Raw genomic sequence first — 21,719 nt, 5'->3', positions numbered from 1 at the left:
GAGCAGAAAAACCATAGAGGGGACAAACCTCACTACTTCCTCCTGGTTTTGCTCCCATTTGGGTCAAAAGTCAACCTGTCATCATCTAATTACTGATACTACAGGACCTGTGACACAGCTGAGCTATTCAAATCACAGCCAGCAGTAGGTAATAGCTCCTCTATGCTGCAGCCCAGGCTTTAGGGCTGTAGAGGTGCCCTTATCACATCTGGGAAGGAAAATATGAATAAATGGAGTAGTTACCGTTTGATCTGATACTTCCCTGAGCACTTTCCCTTTGATGGCTTCTTGCAGTTACCAACTAGCAATTTATTTTTTGGCTTGGTTTTCCCCTTAGTGGGGCATATTTCTGGTAGCATAACTAGCAAGGCTGACTAACAAATGAGCGCTAATAGGTAAAAACATACATGTGACACTCCTTCACAGACCAAGGAAGAATTAACAGAAAGAAGAAAAGCAATCAGATTTTTGGATACTCAGCTGCAATAGTAACATACACCTAAGGTAGATTTGCAGGGCAAATATTCAGAGACTCTCAGTAAAAGATCTAGAATCTGATGCTAGAAACATGCCAAAATTATTCTGCCAGGACACTGCAGTTACTTCTGGGATAGGGTGGTAAAGGATACATCTTTGCAGATAGAGTTAAAAATTACTGTGATCGATTTAATATCAATGTTGAGCAAAAAACCTCCAGTTTCCTAGGTTTCAACCATGCTAAGAAGACTGCGTGATAATTTGGTTTAATAGATAAAAAAACACCTTTTTTTTAACCATAATCCTGGTGTGTAACTCTTCCCATTTGCACTGCCCCCTATGAAGTAGGACTCCACACCCCAGGTGCTACTCATTTAGGAAAGCACTGTGACAAAAGGATATTTGATGTTCACTAAATACCCAACCCGTCTGATTTCTTTTCTCATGGGTGATACAGCCCAGTATTCAACTCAGTACTCCCCAAAAATTCTTCAACACTGTGAGGACTCTTAAAGGATGTTTAAGGTTTGCAATGGTCATTTTTAGATATAAAGCATTACAATGGTGTTCAAAGTCCTAAATTTTTGTCATGAACTCTAGGTATGTCTTTCTATACCCACACATAGCACCGGAAAGACTGTCCCATTTTAATGCAGGTACTGAAAAGGAGCAAACCCCAAATATCACCAGAGCTGCACAAATGCTGCATGCTAAGTCTCTGCCAGAGAGCTGAAACTCTGTGTCTCATGGCTAACATTCTGCTCTAGTAAGAGAAAATAGTACTTTTAGAACAGACTTCAGATTTATGTAAAAAAACAGGAAAGTGTTCAAAAAGATATGCATTGCCCAGAAAATAAAGCTCATTTATGTCTCATAAAATACATGATTAACCATAGTTAACCATTAATACAGCTGCACTGCATTAGAACTGCTATTCAAAGTTGGAAAGCATTTAATATTATATATTGCTGCTGCTCAGCCTAAATTGTTTTTTTTTGCCCCCCTTTAAATGTACACAATATTACAAATTTAATTTTAAGCTGTTTGAATCAGTCTGTAAAAAAGATTTGATTATACCTGAGTGTTCTGGCCCCAGTTTTTCCATATCTCAGTAATCTTGGCAGTAATTGGCTGATTAGCTCGCTCACACTCCATCTCTGCCTCAGTTTCCATGGTAATGTTACAGGAGCTATTATAGATGAGAACTTCATCTCTTTCCACTTTAGGGCTGAAACGAGAAGGGAGGTTAAATGGGGTGTCATCAATCTTAATGAAATGCAATTATTTTTACTCTTATTAATCATTGCAAGCCATTAGCTTGTGGCAACTCCTGGCCACCATTTGTCAAACTTTGCAAATTTCTGTAATTTTGTTTCCATTCTTTTATTGTTTATTTGTTTTTCCCCCCCTTTATCTGCACACACTCAGGATGAAAATACATGCAGTAAATATCTCTCAGTGATGCCTTTCTGCTTCTCCAAACTATTACAAATAGTAGGAAATGCCATTCTAGGACCAAGGCAGGAAGATAAGTGCAGACAACAGCTAGGGAATCAGCAGTGTCAGTATCAAAGATGGACTCCTACATGGAGTAGGGTTTGTTTGTGTCTCCCCCTCCCCATCTTACTCACACTTAGCAACAGGGAATGAATAACTTGCAACTCCCCTAGGGCAAGTGGAGAAATTGGAAAAGCCACACAACTGGCTAACTGGTCCCTAATTCCAACTGTGAAAAAATGAGCTCATTTAGGGGTTCCAATTCCTGCTACCCAGCTGATTGCAATGATGCTTTGTTGCTAGCATTGGAACATTAACTTAGTAAATTAATTAAACTTACTTAACAGCCCAGACTAAGGAGATTCGATATATGTGCCAGTTATACCAACAGACATTTTCTCTAAAGCCTCCCCTTGCACTGGGGGAAGAAGTGACAGAAAAGGTGGTGGGGAAGAAACATTTTTTTTCCCTTGGTCTTGCTGCTAACAGGAGCTGACTTTGGTAGCATTTCATTACAGGGAGCTACAGAATCCAGCATCCCTCAAAATGAGGGGGAAACTTCCAAAGTCACTTCCACAGGCTTAGGATCAGGACAGGATAATCCAATGTCACTTTTCATTCCTTGCCTGGCCATTGCTCCTTCTTCCTCCTCTCCCCACCAAGCTGCAGAAGATACACACCTGCAGCTTGTGGGAAGGAGAGCAGAAAGGAGATGAGTTACAGCAACATAGCTCAGAAATTATACCACTTTTCTGAATAGCTGAGAAAGGACAGAGTTCATAATATGATTTACTTAAAAAAAACCCAGACAATCAGAAAGGTAGGACTAGGATTTTCAGAGGTCCCCAGGCTCCTGAAAGGCCCATCTAATGGGGCTTTCTGAAGTGCCAAATTTGAGGTTAGGTCCTACCAAAATCAACCCAATTGGAAAGTCAACACTCAGACCTTTCTTAGGAGGGTGATGATCAGGATGCTTTGATGAACCTGAAATTTTCAAACCATGCAGGATGTGGCAGCTCACTGTACAAATAAAGAGCTGCTTTGACAGAGCAGTTAGGGGGTGTTTGTTTTGTTGCCCTTTTTCAGTGTTAAAGTATTAAAGGAAGCAGCCACTAGAAAATACAAAAACATCAACAACAAAAAAAGCCTTTTGCAAGTAGCTCAATCTTTTTAACAATGAATTTTTATTTCTATATTTAAATGAACCTTTCCATCTGCTGTATCAATAATCAAATGCCAGCCATAGGCAACTACACTTGCTTTTGATTGCAACATTTTAAGAACTGCTCTTTTCCTATACAATAGTTCAATGGACTGGGCTATCTTTCAAGACTGCATAGCACTTCTTTTTAATGCTACAAGAAAAAGCTACATCTTTTAAATAAGCATTTGTTTGAAAGGGAAAAGAGGTTGTTGTTGGCTGGATGCAGGGCATGGGCCCAATTTGCCAGGCACTGAAGTCAATACAAGGACCTTTGACTGGCTGTTCACATCTTTTTACAAAAGTTAACAAGCTTTGCTTGTAGGCAAAGAGCCAATTCCTCCCTGTCCTCTCGTAACTGCATTCCAAAACCTTGATGCTGGAAACTGTTAACAAATTGCAGTGGTTAAAGGAAATGTAGGAAAAGAAGGAGTGACTTATTAAAAGGGAATTCATGGACGTATTTGGTACCGTATTTGGTACCAGTGTTGTCAATGGCAAGACTTGCACCTCTTCCAAGGAATATGCATTGGGCATTATGTGTTCATAAAGTACAGACTAGATCAGGAGAAGATTTATTCAAACCACTGTAAAACTAGTAAGACAGATTTCATGTGCAGTTAGGCCAGGAGAGATTTCAGCAAGTTTAAACCATCTTGGAAGGACTGCCTTAATTTTTGAACATTTGCACAGAACTCAAAAATATAATTTTTGTTATTGTTACTATTGGTTACTATTATTAATTACAGCAATCTATATATATTATTTTAGGAATTCCCAAAATCTTTCTTTTCTAGTCTTAATATTTTAATTTTCTAACACTTCACTACAAATTTCATTAATATTTTGAAATGAAACTTTTTTCTGAACTGATGTTTGAAAAAAAAAAACCTATTTTCAAATGTTCTGAAATAGGTAATTTAAACTCTTTCTCCCTCCTGTTCTCCCCAGACTTTTCAGATCAGGAAACTCACTTGAAAATTATCATCTTTTCCCCAGCTCCTTTTCAGCAGGAACCAGCTTAGAAATAAATTCACCAGAAAAAAACATCAGTACTCTGGAAAATTTCTCAGCATCCCAAGTTTTAATTTCTAACCACTAGAAACATATGAACATGAAATGGGGAAAAGTTAATGACAATAACAAGAATGTTGAAAAAGGTGGAAAGATAGGTAAGAATAAGTTGATTGATTTGATTCAGGAATATCTCCCTGCTAGGATTCCCTGGAGGAATAATAAACCCTGTCTCTGGGACATTCACAAATAAATTGAACAAAAGCACAGCAATACAGAAGCAGCAAATGGACTGTATGACTTTTCCTTCCATAGTAGCAGCCCAGACCACAAAAAAGAGCAAAAAGAAAAGCACACATAAGAATAAGCTCATTGCAGGTGCATTCTTTTTAATCAGGAAAGAGCTGAGCGCAGTTTTAATACCCAGAGAACAGGAAGCAAAAGAACAAGGAGTGAGATATTGGATTGCCCTATTGCTCTCAAGGTTGTAGGTTACTTGTTTCGTGGTTACACTGATGTGAGCAAAAGCAGAGTTCAGTTAGACAAAGCAAAGATTCTAGAGTTTCTTGTTTTGAAACAAGTCACTCTTGGAGCAATAGAACTGACTAATTTAATTTCAGGATTTTTGTTGCTCCCCTGTAGGACTCCTTACTCATATATCTTCTCAACAAAACTCATTCCTTAAGACATTACTGATGCACAAAGTGACTTTGGACACATCAGTTGGCCAGCTGCACATATATAGAATCATAGAATCACAGAACAGTTAGGGTTGGAAGGGACCTTCAGATACTGGAAGGCTGCTATGAGGTCTCCATGCAGCCTTCTCTTCTCCAGGCTCAACAGCCCCAACTTTCTCAGCCTGTCTTCATACAGGAGGTGCTCCAGTCCCCTGATCATCCTCGTGGCCTCCTCTGGACTTGTTCCAACAGTTCCATGTCATTTTTATGTTGAGGGCACCAGAACTGCACACAATACTCCAAGTGAGGTCTCACAAGAGCAGAGTAGAGAGGCACGATCACCTCCTTTGACCTGCTGGTCATGCTCCTTTTGATGCAGCCCAGGATACAGTTGGCTTTCTGGGCTGTAAGCGCACACTGAAGCTAGCTCATGTTCATTTTCTCATTTACCAACACCCCCAAGTCACCAAAGCACCTTGTTGTGCTGTCTGGCTTATGGTTTACTGGAAAACAGCATATCAGGGCAGAATTCTGCCTTCCTCTCCATCAACAGGAAAATAATTACTTTCTGCCTAACACAAATTTTCTCAAAACTGACAAGAACTTGATAATTCTTAAGATATTCATCCATTATGGATCCCAAGTCAAACTAAAAAAGCTTGTGAAAAGGATATGACAGGCTGAAAGGTAGATGCTGTAACTGTGTATATATATAAATACTTATATGTATGTGTGTGTATATATATATAACTGTGTGTATATATATATATATTTAGTGACAAAAGTTTTGTGTTTCTTTGGTTTGTTATTTTTTTAACAAGTTTAAAAAATTGTGCTACTCATGTCTTGCTGTCTTTATTCAGTATATGTAGTTTTTCTTCCCTCAACACAGAGTATCGAGAACTACTTCTTATTACTCACAACACCAGCTGTGACATAAGGACCAGCTAGGGATGAGGACCGAATCTCTGTAACTCAGTTGAAATACCTGGAATGCAACATCATGCACCAGCCAGGAATGGCTTTACCATGTAGAGAAAGTCATGGGCAAAACATTACAGAGATATTCTACTTCTCTGTTTGTTTAGTATTCCTTGGGAAGTTTTGTTCATCTACTCCTTAATTCAGACCTCTCTCTGAATCTTGGACATAAATGCTCTCCAGGTATACACCCTCACCACTCTGTTAAAGGCAACAGTATCAATTTACATTCCTGGGCAACTTAACCTTGGATTTGCAAAGCCTAAGCCTTGAATAACTAAGTGCCTGAGCACCGTTGCTGAGTAAATATATCACACAGTCTGCTGAATTTTCTCTGCGACTTTTTGCTCGTGAAAATGCTTGGAGAGAGGAAAGGGTGATGTGGGAAAGGAGGGAAAAAAACCCCAAAGCCAACCAACAAAAACTTCTGCTTTTCATAATGCCTAATCTTTTTCCCCATTGGCATCCACCAGATGTTGCTTAGGATCAGAAGATAAATATTAAAACCTAAGAAGGAATAAAGCAGGCTGTTTACAAGATGGGTTTTCCAATGCCTCTCAAAAACTTTAAAAAGAAGAAATGGAAGGAGGGGGGAGGGCTAGAAATGCTTTGATAGACACAAAGAATTAATTTTGCAACCCAGCGGAGCTCCCTAGTGGTCTCAAGGCTAAATTGCTCTATTGACATCAACCTAAGGATCAGAAATCTGTTAGTTCAGTCCATCATTTAGCAGAGGCCAATTCTGCAAAAGGTGGAATGCCATCTTTGGGATATTACTCATGGACGGTCCCACTCAGCTGTTGGAGGGACACAGCACTAACCTGACAAAGAGTCCAGAAAAATGCCTCTGGGGTGGGTTGACATCCTTCTGGTGCCACTGAGGTGGGCTGTCCTCACAGACATACAGATAAGACACAGGTTCTCTCTGGTGATAGGAACCCACTGTGACTTGGACATCACATTCAATAAAAGTGGCTCTGTCTTCTCGGCAGTCGACAGAAGAATGTGTCAGGCCACAGAGAACAGCCAAAGAAGCTGCAAAGACAGGAGAGAAAAAAAATAACCCAAAGCAGCCTACACACCACTGATATTAAGCATATTTTAGCAGTGACAGTTGTCATTGTAGATTCCTGACGTACATGCTCCAACCCTTCTTTCAGTGCGTCACTTTGGGGGATGAGTAGGTATCTATGCAACTTCTTCAGCCTTTTGTGTAAGCTGAACAAGCATATAACCTCCCTTGTGCACTGAGCATCAGGACGGCCTTTGGGATCAAATTATTCTGTTCAGAAGGAGGTGTCATCAGTGATACAGTATGAGCATGGACTTTTCTTCTGGAGAAGATAGACCGTAGTTTACAGATCAGGCTTAAGGCACACATCTGTTACAAGGGAGATGTGACAACACCTATGACAACTTTGAAATACAAAAACGGGCTTTGTGAAAACATTGCCACATCTTGGAGGGCTTCTGGAGAAGCTGTGTGAAGTGGGATCTCCCCACCTTGCTTTGTACCTGAGTGTGACTAGAGAGTTAGTCCAACTTTAACTCCACGGATGTGGTAGGAAGTGCAATGAGAGCTGCTGCTTTGCTTTGAGGTGTATTTAAGGAGCAAGTGGTGTGAAGACAAATGAGATTTTCTTATTCAAAACCCAGACAAAAAATATACATGAACTGCCACTGAAGTTCAGCTCAGTTTAAAGGTTTGGTTTTAATAATTTAAAACAGGAATCCTTTAAGCATTAAACCATGCCAGAGATCAAACCTGCTTCTCTCAAAACCCTGAACATGTAAAGACTTTTGGAGAATTTTCATTAATCCTGAGCTAATAAAATAGTTGTATTGAACTCCTGGAAAGCTCTGTGGACAGTATTACAGTTTGCACTGTAGTATCCAACAGTGTCCCTCAAGTATCATAAATCAAATCAACAGGAATTTATTAAGAAAAGATTTTTTTGTTAGCTTTTTTTGGTTCTAGTTTCTCAAAAGATACCTTGTTTGCTTGCAAAGTGTCGTTGTCAATGAATGTCTTAGTTCCTACAGAATGGAACTAAGAAAATGATTTTTGAAATGATAAAAATATGAAAATGCTATATTTCCGATGTTAAAGGATGTAGAACTTTTTTGCTACAAAATTATTATTTCATATATGGTATTCTGAAAAGTTTATAACTTTAACGTTTAAGGTGGGGTTTTTTTAATGTTAAAACCTAGCATTTCATCTGCTCTGAACTTCAGAGAGAAAGTTTATATTTTTTCTGTATTTTTTTCTTCTCTGGATTTAGAATAAAAAAAATTGCTACATCCTCACAGATTTTGCAATAGGTTAATCCCTTCCCTTCCCAAAATCCAGTAATAATTCTATTGCTCAAGATCCATTCAAACACAGCCAAACACAATCCCTGCCTCAAAGACTGGTATATAAACATGAAAGATAGACATAAAAGAGAGAGAAGCCTAAAGGAATGATGGCACCATGCCTATATTTTGCTTTTATTGTCCAGAAATTATGTCTAGAGCCACTGCAGGTATTCTATTGTTCCCACAGAAGCCTTGCTTCTTCCTTGAGGCCAGGCTGCCATTCCAAGGGCATTCTAAGTGGTGCTAGATATCTGTGTTTTGGAAATGCTTATCATCTAAGGGGACTAAATACTACAAACAATTTGCTATTGCAACAACCTGCAGCAGAACCAAATCATCACAGGACTCTCCGAAAGAGAGGGGCATGTATGCTTGGTTTTTTCTAGAACTTCTCATAACTAGTACGGATGAAGGACATTCAAGCAGTGATGGGGCTGCCCTTTCCTTCCTCCACAAACCCACAGCATTCCTGCAGACAGAAAAATTTGTAATAGGGTATAACAGCTCTTTCTGCTTTACTTTTCTATTCTACTAGTGATAGGAAAGGCTGTAATAAGCTCAGATGTTGCAATGAAAAATAAGAAGCTACCTTAGATGAATAACCAACTAGAGCAATACTAACACACGTATGGAAAGGGATAAAATATTTTCAGTTGGAAGGGATCTACCATAACCATCTAGTCCAACCACTTCAGGGTTGACCAAAAGTTAAGCCATACTTTTAAGGGCATTGGCCAAACACCTTTAATAGTGACAGGCTTAGGACATTGATCACCTCTCTAGGAAGCCTGTTCCACTCTGAAGGTGGGTGGTCAAAGGAAGATTAAATTGACATTCCATAGTTTAAGAAAAAAACAGCAGGTTGCTATAAGCTAACCCAAAGAGGCTTTGGTTTTCTTTGTGGTCTTGAAAAGAACAAGTCGTGGTTTTCCTGCATAGAGAAACAGCTGAGCCCTATTTTAAGATGAGTGTTAGAAATTGATCCCAGAATCTCAAGACATGAATATTTGCCTTGATACCTTGTTGCTGTCAAAGAACTTGCCTGGCTAAATTATTTCCAGCACAGCTCTTAGAGACCAGCACAATAGCCTGTCTCTTTAGATACTTCTGGAGTGTCACATGGAATTCACGAGCTTCTAATGTGGTCCAGTGCCCTCATTTTAATGTTATCATGTCTGTAGGAACATGACGCCTTGTATCCCGCCAACTCCTGAAACAATTTTTAACTCAGATTAGGCAAACAAAGGTACTAATTGTAAAATCTAAGCTAAAGAACATGGTTACAAAGGGTTGTAGAGAGATAGGTAGAAGTAAAATCCAAGAAAACCCTACTTAATCTATATACCTGTATGCTTATATACATGTAGATGATTTTCAGAATCAAACCCAGGAATGCTTTTGCTCTCTCAGGGGGAAGGAAGGAGGGGTCTCATCTCCACACTCTACAGCTCCTGTACATCTGATGAACACACCACTCTTTGAGGAGACATGCAGTTCTCATCCCTTCTTTAGGCATCAGTGAGGTCCTCCTATTCCCTGTTCCCAGATTTAATATTTTTCTCACGTGGGAGGAAGTCTTGGCTTTTCATCCCACTTCTCACCATTAAGTGCAAGTATTATTGGTGCCATTATCTTCTGCCACAACAGCAACAAAAAATATCAACTAAAGATTACAACACACTCAGTATTTTCCAAGAGGATATTCTATCATCTTAGAACACGATTCTTCTTCCTGTTTAATTGGTTAGTGTTTGAGCCCCAGAATAAAGCTTTTTTAGGTTTTACACTCCCTATAAAGATAAAATCTGTTAATCAAGTGTAATACAATTCCATCACTGAGATGAATGCATTCATCCCATTAGAGCTTCTCTTTTGAGATCAGACACAACGGCAGCCAATTCTCTGCATGTTGGCAATGGATTAAGGACCGACTGCCCCCAACCCTGTCTTTGAGGGATAGTCTGTTTTAAGCCAGGATCCTGGGCTGTTCAGCAAAAGGGCTTTTTTTCTGGGTTGTTGTTTAATAACAACTGCTGGACATGTGATGAGGTTAAAACCTACAGGAGTTCCAAGGGCAGCTGTAGACTGATTGAACAACTGCCCAAGGAGTCCTGGTGCCAAATCACACGTCCCCAGTCATCCACCGCTCACAAAATGAACTAGAGAACATAAACTCAACATGTGCTTAGCAGGGAAGACAAAGGTTAAAAAAAAAAGGTGGATAGAGAGAGAAAAAAGGAGACCTGCTAAGGTCACCAAGTCCAACCTCTGCCTAAGAATTGCTCCCTAGGATACATTCATTTTGCACAGCCAAGTTTCAGAAGTCCTAAGAGGTGACTTTGCATCCGTTCCAGCACCTGACAGATCTCGCTGTCAGAACATGCCTGCCATGTAATCGATATGCTTTTTTTTTTCTTTTTCTCTCTTTCTTAATTTTATTTCTGGATTTAAAAGAGCAAAGGGACCATTCGGATCCTTTGGCTTGATCTCCACAACAAACACCACAGGCCCTGCCTTCTATTGAGGTCTCAATTGCAACATCCTCTTCATTTCTTCATTTACTTGTAGAAATCACCCTATTTACTTGACTATATTTCCCCTGGGTCCTAGCCCAGTGCTTCTCCTTGGTACATCTGCAGTGCTGCAACCAAAATTCATTCATCTTTTCTCTAGCCCCATGCAAAGAGCTCCGCCAAGCTATGCCTCTCTTCATTTTAAACTTCATTGAGCTTCATTTCATTTCTGGCCTTTAACGTAAATCCTCTTCCCTAAACATCCAGTTTTACCAGTGTAATCTGGCTAATAGTAGGTCCAGTCCAGGACACACTAACAAAGATCGCAGGAGCTGTTACATCAAGACCCTAAAGCCAGACAGGTTATTCCAAGCACTTCAAAGCAACCAGGCAAACCAATCTCAACTTTTTCCCTGATGGATCTTCTTATCAGTTCACCATTTTTTAAAGGTGCCTTATTTACCCTCACCCTGATATCAAACAGATTATGTCAGATACTGGCTTACTGTGGAAATTCATATATGGTACCTACCCTAATATTATCTATTAGGAATATTCAGTTATTTTCTCACCTGCCTTAAGCTTCCTGCCGGTCTCCCCATCTTTCACACGAGCACAATTCAATCCCACAGACTTTAACCACATGCTCTGTAAATGTAAATTGAGCTGAACAGAACTTATAGCTGTATTTGCATTCATCAACAGCACTGCAACATGAGTAAGAAAGCAAGAACAAGACAACAGGAGATCTCTCGGGATCAATCCAGTATCTCTTTAATAGAGTTGCGGTTGCTTTTGAGGTGTTTTTTTGTTTGGTTTTATTTTCCTTGCCAGGAGTGTGGTTTTGTTAGCTTCACTTAATTTTGTTAATTTTCTTCAGCTTTAAAGGTAAAACTCAAATTTACTTCTGCTGTGATTTTCCTACATCTTCCAGAAAAGCATTCATTAAAGACTCTAGACTTGCTTTCCTATCCCTTTTGCTCTGGACTGAGCATGTCCCAATACTCAGTGTGCCCAGCTTTTGTCAATGATCAAACCAGAACTCTGCTGCAACACCCATTCCTAAGGAAGACCCTGTAGGGGAGGTTTATGGATGAATCCTACTGAGACCAACACATACCTAGTGTCTTTTAAAAGGTAAAGAAGTCACATTTCCCACCTGCAGAGCTTTGCCTTACTGGTTTGATCACGAGTAAGCTAGATGGACTGGCTGGGGATTCCCACAGAACAATTTTAATCAGGTCAGACACAACATGACCTAGCACTGGAATGAAACCCCAGGGCAGTAGCTGCCACCTGGCATCATGCACTGCTGGAGGGGAGGTATTTCTGCTTCACCAGTGTACTGTAACAGAAGAAACACAGTCTAAACTCTTCACTTCTCATCACCTGGTCCATGAGCAGCAGTAGGAAATGTCAGATAAACATCCAACCTGGGCGCACCAGCCTCTGCACCAAGGGGCCTGAGGCACCACAGACCCATTCTTCCACCCATCTCCTTCACATCTTGTGATCCTGCATCTTCAAACTCTTCACCACGTCTCCCATGGGGATGGGGCTGTGAAAGGAAGGTCTGAGCACTGAATGTGTGAATACCATGTGGCAAACTTCCCCAGGCAAGTAGCAGCATGTAGACCATGAGGAAACACTGGCCTAACTGCACTTAATCAGTCCACTCATGCCCTGAAAGGTGGGGAATGTAATCCCTTAAATATTAGGAGGAACACTGCCTGGAAAGCATCTTGCTCTATATACAGAATTCCCAATGCACAAACTGAAAACCAGTGTCCTAGGGAGTACAAACTGCCTGGCAAGCACTCACAGGTTTAAGCTGCCTGCAAAGGAATTTAATGCAAGAAAAACAATGTTTTCTTGTAAAACCTTCATTGACAAAACTCGACGGATTAGATTTTCAAAGCTGCACACTGCAAAAACCACAGCAGGGGAGAAACAGGTTGCCTTGTAACTGGCCTCAAAGCCACAGTGCCTGTGTAGCTTTGGTTGATGACCCTTCGCATCCTCTCTCCCGAAACACAGCCAGCAAAGCAGGCAACAATCAGCATTCACTTGCTGACATCTAGTGTCGGTAATAAGCATTGTGGTCCTGCCTCCGAAATGGTTTTCCCCAGGCTCCCTCTGCCGCCTACCACGCAGTGAATTTTGAACACAGTTATTAATGTTTCACAGTTTCAATCAATTTGATTACATTTTATTCTGCTATTCTTCCTACAGTAACCAGACTTTGCCTTTTTGTGCTCTGGGCTTTTTCCAGCACTCCAGCACCATGTGTGTTTTCTTGCTTAAAAAAGATAACACAGTTTTGTAGACTGTGCCTGGATCTTGTTTAAAACAAGGAAAATTGAGTCTTTACAATCTCTTCATACCTCCTTTTGAGTGCTTGTGGTTGGATCTAAAAACCCACTCCATTTTTCTCAGTACTCTTTATGGATGAGGAAAGGAACCATTAAAAATGATAAGAGCAAATTCAGAGTTTTGGTATAACTGAGACTGAAAAAGACCCCTGGGTGCCTCTTGTCCCAACCCTTGCTCAAAATTTCACGTTGGCCTGTTTTTTCAATAACTATCTAGTCAACTTCTATTTTGAGAACAGAGATTCCACACATCTCTGAGTAAACCCCTGGCAATTTACCATCAGTGTCACCTTTCTTCCAGGTCTGCAAAGGATAAGATTCCATGGAAGTTTGGTGCCTTGAATGATGAAACTCTGGATGGCCACAGAACAACAAACAGAGATCAGGATGTTCTCCTAGCATCAGAGCTAGGAAGTGCTAAAGTGTTATGCTAGCAAGTGCTGGAATGCTGCAGCACTAAGGTAGGTACTTCAGTGCTTTGTGTTTGGAGAAGGGCATATGTCTCAGGGTGAGATTTAAAAGTCTTAAATCCTGCTTTTTGCAGATCCTAGGAGTCTGATTCTGTGCTGCCAGCAGTAGAGGGAGGAAATACAACTTGTTCCAGGAAATTCCCATTTCAAAGAGTTTCCTCCAAAATCAAGGCAGGATTCTCTCTCTCTCTCTCTGGGAAAGCTGTAGATCATTACAACATTCCCTGCTGCCTTTCTCCATTTAAGGAGAATGCATCCACACTAGAAAGGGATGATCCCATCTTCCCACTCAAAGAAATGAAATCCTCATTCCAGCTGCCCAAAGGTATGAACTTGGCCATAGTACATAATTTTTCACCCTCACAGTCATTCACCCTTTTCCTCCCACCTCATTACCCCCTGAAGCTGTCCCACCATGCTGCCAAAACACAAAACGTGTGGGGCCACAGAAGAGAAGGCCTCTAATGGAGCTCAGCTCACTAAGACAGTCATGATGGTCAAGGGGTTCTTCTATACACAAGCCTACAGCACTCATTCACATTTTATGTGAGACTGTTTTCCTGAGAAATAGCTGCCACAAGGACCTGCTGACATTGTGCACATCTCACCCACAAACACAAAGCATGTGTGACCACATGCACATGGTGGATCTAGTCCGGAGCCCATGGCTATTGACACAAAACCTCTCCCTGACAGCAGCTGCCTTTGGACTGAGCTCAAAAACTTGAAGTCAATGTTACATTGGTTCTCCTTTCTCCAGGGCTGCTACTGCTTTTTATTCCAGTTGGACGAGATACACTGGGACAGACACATGGACACACACCCCTTCAGGTCAAAAAACAGGCTTAGGCAATATTTTTAACAAAATGCCACTTTTTGTGTCTTAGCTGACCTTGCAGGTGTGGGGCAAGGCAGGCCAGGTCAGTCATCGTTGTGTTGCCCAACAATCCGCATCTGGTGCCACACACTGTGACCAAAGTCTTCCCTGGGGAAAACCCAATTCCATGCAGGTAGATTGCTCCTCCATTCAAACCACCTTGGAAAAGAACAGAAAATGGTAATTAAGACAAAGCCTGACAGCCAGCTGTCAACAGGGGTATGCTTTTTAATTCATCGGGTTTGTGTTCATGCAAAAAAAACCCACTTGCTGCAGTCCCTCACACTGCACCCCATAGAGAAGCTGCAACAAGCCTTCGTGACTTACCCCAGTTGTGATGCACAGCTGTCACCATCAGCTCAGAGGTGAATGTCAGGTTGGAGGAAGCCCAGCCCCTGGGGACATCCAGGCCCAGCACACTGTAATGGCCAACAGGGAGTAGAGGAGCTGAGCACTGCAAAGTAGAGTTAGTGATGGTGACACCACTACAAGCAAAGTCTCCAACAAATATGTAGATGGTGTCCATCTCTGTGACCAGTGATACTCTCATTGTTAAAAGGAGACCAGTTGCAGCAAGTGAAAGCAAAGCTGGGGTAAAATCCTCACTGTAACTTATTCTTCCAAGGTAATAGGTGATGCCATCTACTTTTAGAGTCAAAGACCTATTCCCATTACCTGGGGGCACTGTACACTGGATAGCTACACAGGTGACACTGAGAATGAGGCAAGGGCAGTGATCAATGAGAACAGAAGTCATTCTCTTTCCTTTCAATGCCAAGCCTGCTAAGGTGAGCAGGCCTCCACCATTGGTACTGAAGTTTTGTGGGTAAAACTGGTGCACTTGAGGCAGGAGGGTAAGGACAGGGGCTGCCTTTCTGAAACAAGCTTGCCCGCTTTTCCTGTTGAATATGGAAATGTTGTGTTCCCCTGGGGAAATGCAGTCCATCTGGCACTTGATGCTGGTCTCATTCCAGAAAGTTACCTCGCAGACAGCCTGGTAATTCACATGTACTATGGGCCTATCATTTGGCCATGACAATCTCTGTCCTTTGATCGCCAAATATGTGAATGTCCCATTGGTTTCCCAAGTCACCGAATCTACAAGAGGGGTCCACTGCTCATGAAGGTGAAGTGTGCAGTCTCCAAGGCAGACACTGCTGATGCCATTGACAATTGCAGTGACATTAAGAGCCCAGGATGCCCCAGGCAGCCACTGATAATGGAAAGGATGAGCCCCTGGAAGGACAATACAACTAATGGCATTATCATCAGAGTTCTGGACCTCACAGGAATAATTACTCTGCAGGCTGACCTGTACCAAATTCTTCCTGGATTTTAAAGCAATACCAGATATAGTGAGTAACATCCCACCACAGATTGATCCTTGTGATGGGAATATGGAGGTTATCTGTGGAGTTATTTTAAGGGTCTGCAGCCTTGCCGTTACATGAGCATATCCCAGCTGCCTCTGCATAACCTGGATGGGGAAAATCCCAGGTTCCAGGCTGTTCAGAGGCAAAGAGCACTGATAAAACATTGCAGACTCATTGCCACGTTGAAATTCAAGTTCACATTCACTATGTCCAAGCTTAGCAACAGATCCAGTGATGTTTATCCCTTGGATGCTCAGCAGCAGTCTGCTTTCTGTGACTTCCATTTTAACAGCGGTAATCAGAGGAGTCAAAGCTCTTTGGTAATTAAAGGCGGTGGTCCTTTTTGCAAAGAGAACGTGTTGAATTGACCTGCTGCTGATGACTACGTTTACTCTGACAGAGATTTCTTGTGAGTCTTCATTAGATAAATTAGCAGCTGAGGGGGTCAGGCACCAAACTGTATCTTCTGTCAAGTGAGTAACCTTACAGGTTTTCCTGTTCATTGAAACAGAAACCAGGGCAGGATTTTGGCTAAAGCCCACCCCAGAGATTGTGAGCAGTGTTCCACCTAGGAGTAAAACAAAATAAGGAAGGACTTTATATGCAGGAAAGGAATTAACTACTGTGAACAATCACAAACCATGATAAAGCTGATAAGCACAACAGACAGTCTTAGCCAAGCTGAATGGAAGAAATTAAGTTCTTTTTTTTGGAAGAAGGCAGCTAGAGATACTAGCAATTGTATCAGGATAATCCTATGTGAACAGGAGGCTAAGGTATCAGATAGCCAGGGACCTTCATGGCAGTACATAACATTAGAAAGCCAGCACAAAACTGGAGAAAGCTGCTGTGAGAAGACCCATGAGAGCACACAGAGACTGAACTCATCAGGGAACGGGATGGTCTGCACAGGCAGGTGGGGAGATGCCAGATGTGGTTTGGTCCTGCTGCATACACAGAAGCAGGATATGGTATGACTACTTTCAAACAAAAAGTCAAACCCACAGACCTTCCTTCTATCTTCAGTTCTGCCTGGCTGCTCAGGCAGCGTGCCAGATTTACCATGCACTGATGGTCACTTGCCCTGGAGGAGTTCATTGACCAGAAAAGCTGATGCATTGATGAATACATCCAGCTTCAAGCCCTCTCTTACTTATATGCTCCCAGTCTGTATCATTTAAGATGGATAGAACAAGAAAAGGAAAAGTAGTTCCCCCTCCACTGTCAAAGGTGACTCTGACCAAGGCTCCCAACGCATGAGCTGGAGGAACACAGGCTGTCTGCTTTCCCCTGTAGTTATCTGTGTGTTTTTATTACCCAGGTGTCTATTCAAGGCCACAGAAGGTGGCAGCAAAAGGGTAGTGCAGACTGATAGGGTAATTCATATGGAAAAGCAATTCAGGCAGAGTTAGACACAAAGGAATGGCCTCCAAATGAGGTTATTCTTGTACCTAGTGCTAGAAGACTTGTAGAGAAATATTATCATACACTGCTCCACTCATACTCTTCCTAAGTCATCCTGCATTTGGGTCACTCTTGGGAGACAGGCTTTATTTGGTCTGATCCAGCACAGTTTTACAACATGTCATTGTAATCTCTCTCCATACTGGCAGGAGAAAGAGCCTTAGAAGTCTCTGCTACCATCCTTGCCATTGAGAGTAGGTGCTAATTATCTGGAATAAGCATGAAACCCAATGTCTGAATTTACATGTTGCAACACAGCAGTATCTGCATTTCCTCCCAGGGTGCTGAGAATAAGGGCAGCAGCGAAGAAGGAGGCGCCTGGATTTTAGGTAACAATAATAAAAATGTAAACCCTCCAGCATTCCCAGCCTAATCCCATGCTTCCAATCCCAGAGCTCAGCTGAAACCTCTCCATTTTCCTTTAGTCTGCAGTACTAGTACTCCCAGGGCCCTGCCTTGCTTCAACCTCTTTATCCATTAAACACATGCCCTTCTTTTTCTGCCTGAAAACAAGTTGGTTTATGATGGGGCTCCCTTTAAGTGAACTCCAGTCCTTGATCCAGATGGCCACACAAGTGTTATAGACAACAAAAAATCAGAGATAATGGAGGGGAGAGGACTGGTGATTCTTCCAGTGATGAGAATCTCTGTCAGCTTAAGCCATTCGTACAACTACAGCTAAAGTTTTAATCAGTTCTTATTTAAACTTCAATTTACCCTTAAATATGAAAACAAGAGTGCAATAATTTATTTTTTGGCCTTTTTTACTATAGCTTAATCTTCAAAACTGGTAGGCTTTACTTTCCAAGCTCTATCCCCACTCTTATCTTTCCAGGTTTGGGCATTTCACAAAGTATTGAAGCAATCATGTAACACAAAGCCCCTGAGTTTTTGTATCTTTAAGTATATTGTGAACGTAGGAGAACAATCTGTGGAGGACCTGGGGTTGCATCACAAGAATTTCTCTGTCTCCTATAATAGCATTTCTAAGGGCTTATGTAAAAATCACTACATTTTGAGGGGATCCAACCCACCCCCACCCCCAGCAAAATGACAAAATAAATTAACTATACCAAATGTGATTTTTTAGATATAAAGTTAAACTATTCTTCTTCATTCAGTAATATCTGGCTCTGAAACACAATTTACTTCCAGTGTTTAAAAGCTTGGAATGAGACTAATAAATACTTCATTTTTTATTAAGGTGAACACTGAAAAATGACCTTTTTTTCTTTTCAACTTAACAAAAATGAGTATCTCCTTTGGGATCACTTGAAATTATTGTTTGTTTCAAACCACATTTGTACCCTGCTTGCCATGTAACTTTCAGATAGAAAGCCTTGAAAGATGGAGGTGTAATGACTGAAAGAAACAGCACAGATGAGTCAGGTGTGGAAACACTTTGTTTTCCCAATGGGAGCATGCAAGGATACACAAGCAAACACTTGAAGATATGAAATTGAAAGCACAGGGAGCCCTGAGCCAGCCAACCAGATTGAGGGATGCTCACTACAATCCCACATTTCCAGACTGCTGCTGTCTGCCAGTTGATGTCTGCATAATAAAAGGTCACAGATTTAAAACACCCTCATTTAAGCTGATGTGAAATGGGATGCCCTTTTCATTCCTGCAGGAAAACTGTGCCCTTGATCCCTTTAACCTCCATAAGTGGCTGCAGATGTACCGACGCTGCTTACCCAGAAAGGAGCCACAACACGGCTCTATGCTGAAGATCTCTGACAGGTACTGGATTAATGGCTCAACCCTGGAAAACACAAGCAACATAGAAAGGGGTTTGAAGATTTAAGGGGTTTTCTATATATATTTCTCTCCTGCTGCAGTACTCTTCTCTCTTATAACTCTTTCTAGGTTGGAAGGCCAGACACCCACCTGGCACATCCTCTTTGTTCAATGTCACAGTGACAAGACCACACAACAAACCAAATCTGTGCATGTGATTTGAGCCACATGTACTGCAAACACCTTCTTATCCAGTGGCAACCTGTTGGTCAAATTTAGTCCATGAGGTGCATCTGAATTGCTCATCAAAGGAGGAAAGAATGACCCCACTGTAGCTATGCCCACAGAAAGAAGATGTAAGTGCATGGAAATCCCAGGTTCCTTCCCTCCTTACATTCTCCCACCATACATGAAGCAACCTCAGATAAAGGTGTAGCTCCACTTCTCTCCCACCTACGTCTATTTTTACTCATCATCACCCTCCTTTCAAAATGAACAAGTTAGAGAAGCAGACCTTCCCAAGCCTGCAATCCATCCTACCAGAGATCAGAGTTGTCTCCTAACATGACCCATCTCCCTCCACTCTCTGTCCCTGGAGAAAAAGTAATGATGCTGCTAACAGATCAACTATCAGTATCAGATGGAATCCCTGCATGTCGTTCCACTGAGCATAGGTTTTCTCCTTCCAAAGTTCATTAATGAAACAAGCAGTTTCATAGGGTGATTTGTGAGCAGCAAAAGCAGCTCCTTTCTCCCCATTACCATTGCTTCAGGATCATTCCTAGCAACTGCCATGGATGAGCGCTGCATGGCTGAGAAGCAAAACTGTGTTGCTTGTGAATGTATTGTTGCATCCAAGTTTCAGGTCAGTTTCCCCCACATTTAAATTCATTTATACATTTATCTAGGCTTAATGTGTCACCTTAAAAGATAGAAATAGCTTCATTTAAAAATTCTCCAAACAAAGCATTTTCTTGTTTTTCAAACTAGCTTTTGTTTTTCTCGGGAAGTGTTTCTTTTCGTCTGCTGTTTTCCTACAGCAGAATTTATCTGCATTTGACCTGAATCTGTGAATACCTTTGATTGTCTGAATATGCATTTTTCATCAAATCAACAGCTTTTTCTAAAATGTTTCTCTCCAGCCTCCTACTGATCCAAGGGGAGTTAATTGACTCACATTAGCAGTTTGCTGACTTGGGGTACACAGATCAATAAATGCCTTGATAATTATTCATCATTTTATACCACGCTGCAACTTTCACTGTTAGGTACAGAACTTGTGGAAACTCTTACCTTCTTTTTCAGATTAACCCTATAATACCAAATAGAAGGGAGAATGAAATGTATACCTTAAAGTACACATGTTCACATACCCGTTCGAAGCGACAGCAACACCATTGATGGTAACGGAAACATTGTACCATCCTGCAGCCAGGGCTGGAAGCATCACATTAACGCTATGGTCTGTCTGTGCCTGGATCTGTGGCCATGAGTCCCCAATTTGGACCTTGATATCTGAATCTTGATAGCTGGCAAACTGGGATATTCCAATCTGAAGCTCCTGACCCCCTACAAAGAGGAGAATGGATAAAACCAGCTCAGTGTTTCTGGCAGCAGTTATTTTCACATGTGCAACCACTGCACTATGAAGAACATGGAGCCCCATCATGTTAGAACAGGTCCAGTCACATCCATCAGCCCAAAACAAAAAACTGAAGTTTTTTGTTTTGCAGTGATTCTGCATCCTTCTCAGCCCCTCCATGATAAGGTCACAAGCCACAAGTGAGACTTTAGCACAGTGAACTTGGTTATGATCATCTATAGACACCCTCAGGATAAGGTCCATGCCCCCTTACCATAAATGTCTATCATATAAGTATCTGCAGCTGATAAAAGCCAAATCCAGTCTTTCTAAACCTCACATAAATGGAAACTGAGGAGTTCTGGGATTTTTCCTAAATCCCTCACAAATTACCCAGATCATTTTTAAGCACTAAGGAGCTGTTTAACAGGAACCTCTTACAGTTACATGAAAATTTCCTTGGTTACGTAAAGTGGGATCCCTACGTATGTTCTGCTGTGTTTTAACCCAAGCAATCAACTAAACCCCACACAGCTGCTCCCCCACTTCCTCATGGGGCTGAGGATAGAATTTGACGGGTAAAAGTGAGAAAACACATGGGTTGAGAATAAAGACAGTTTAACAGGTAAAGCAAAAGCTGTGCACACAAGCAGAGCAAACCAAAGAATTCATTCACTGGCCACCACAAGCAGGTATTCAGCCATCTCCAGGAAAACAGGGCTCCGTCACATGTAATGGTTACTTGGGAAGACAAAATGACATCACTCCGAACATTCCTCCCTTTGTCTTTCCTTCCTTTTGCCCCAGCTTTATATGCTGAGCATGACATCATATCGTGTGGGATATCCCTTGAGTCAGTTGGGATTAGCAGCACTGGCTGTGTCCTCTCCTGGTTCCTTGTGCATCATCAGCCCATTCCCCGGTGGGATGGTGTGAGGAGCAAAAAAGGTCTTGGCTCTGTGTAAGAGCTGCTCAGCAATAGAGTGAAAACTCTACTGTGTTATCAGGAGTTTAGATTTGTCTCCAGCACAAACCCAAATCATAGACCCATGCCAGCTACTATGCAGGAAATTGAATTTATCCTAGACAAAACTATCACAGGTACAAAGCACGATTT

At 41.5% G+C, this 21,719-nt stretch overlaps 1 protein-coding gene across 1 annotated transcript in view; it reads right to left on the bottom strand.

Moving 5' to 3' along the window:
- PKHD1 (PKHD1 ciliary IPT domain containing fibrocystin/polyductin) overlaps positions 1-21,719 on the bottom strand; it is a 243,492-nt gene that overhangs the window by 180,674 nt on the left and 41,099 nt on the right. Inside the window, exons 29-34 of the mRNA XM_031046619.2 lie at positions 20,394-20,589; positions 18,978-19,045; positions 14,771-16,384; positions 14,459-14,602; positions 6,672-6,885; positions 1,555-1,705 (exon numbers count right to left, since the gene is read on the bottom strand). Of these exons, the coding sequence (XP_030902479.2) occupies positions 1,555-1,705; positions 6,672-6,885; positions 14,459-14,602; positions 14,771-16,384; positions 18,978-19,045; positions 20,394-20,589 (2,387 nt within the window). The remainder of the gene's footprint in view (positions 1-1,554; positions 1,706-6,671; positions 6,886-14,458; positions 14,603-14,770; positions 16,385-18,977; positions 19,046-20,393; positions 20,590-21,719) is intronic.

The sequence above is a fragment of the Melopsittacus undulatus genome, chromosome 3 (genome assembly GCF_012275295.1).
Source record: "Melopsittacus undulatus isolate bMelUnd1 chromosome 3, bMelUnd1.mat.Z, whole genome shotgun sequence".
NCBI lineage: Eukaryota > Metazoa > Chordata > Aves > Psittaciformes > Psittaculidae > Melopsittacus > Melopsittacus undulatus.
This window is presented reverse-complemented; position numbering and strand designations above follow the sequence as displayed.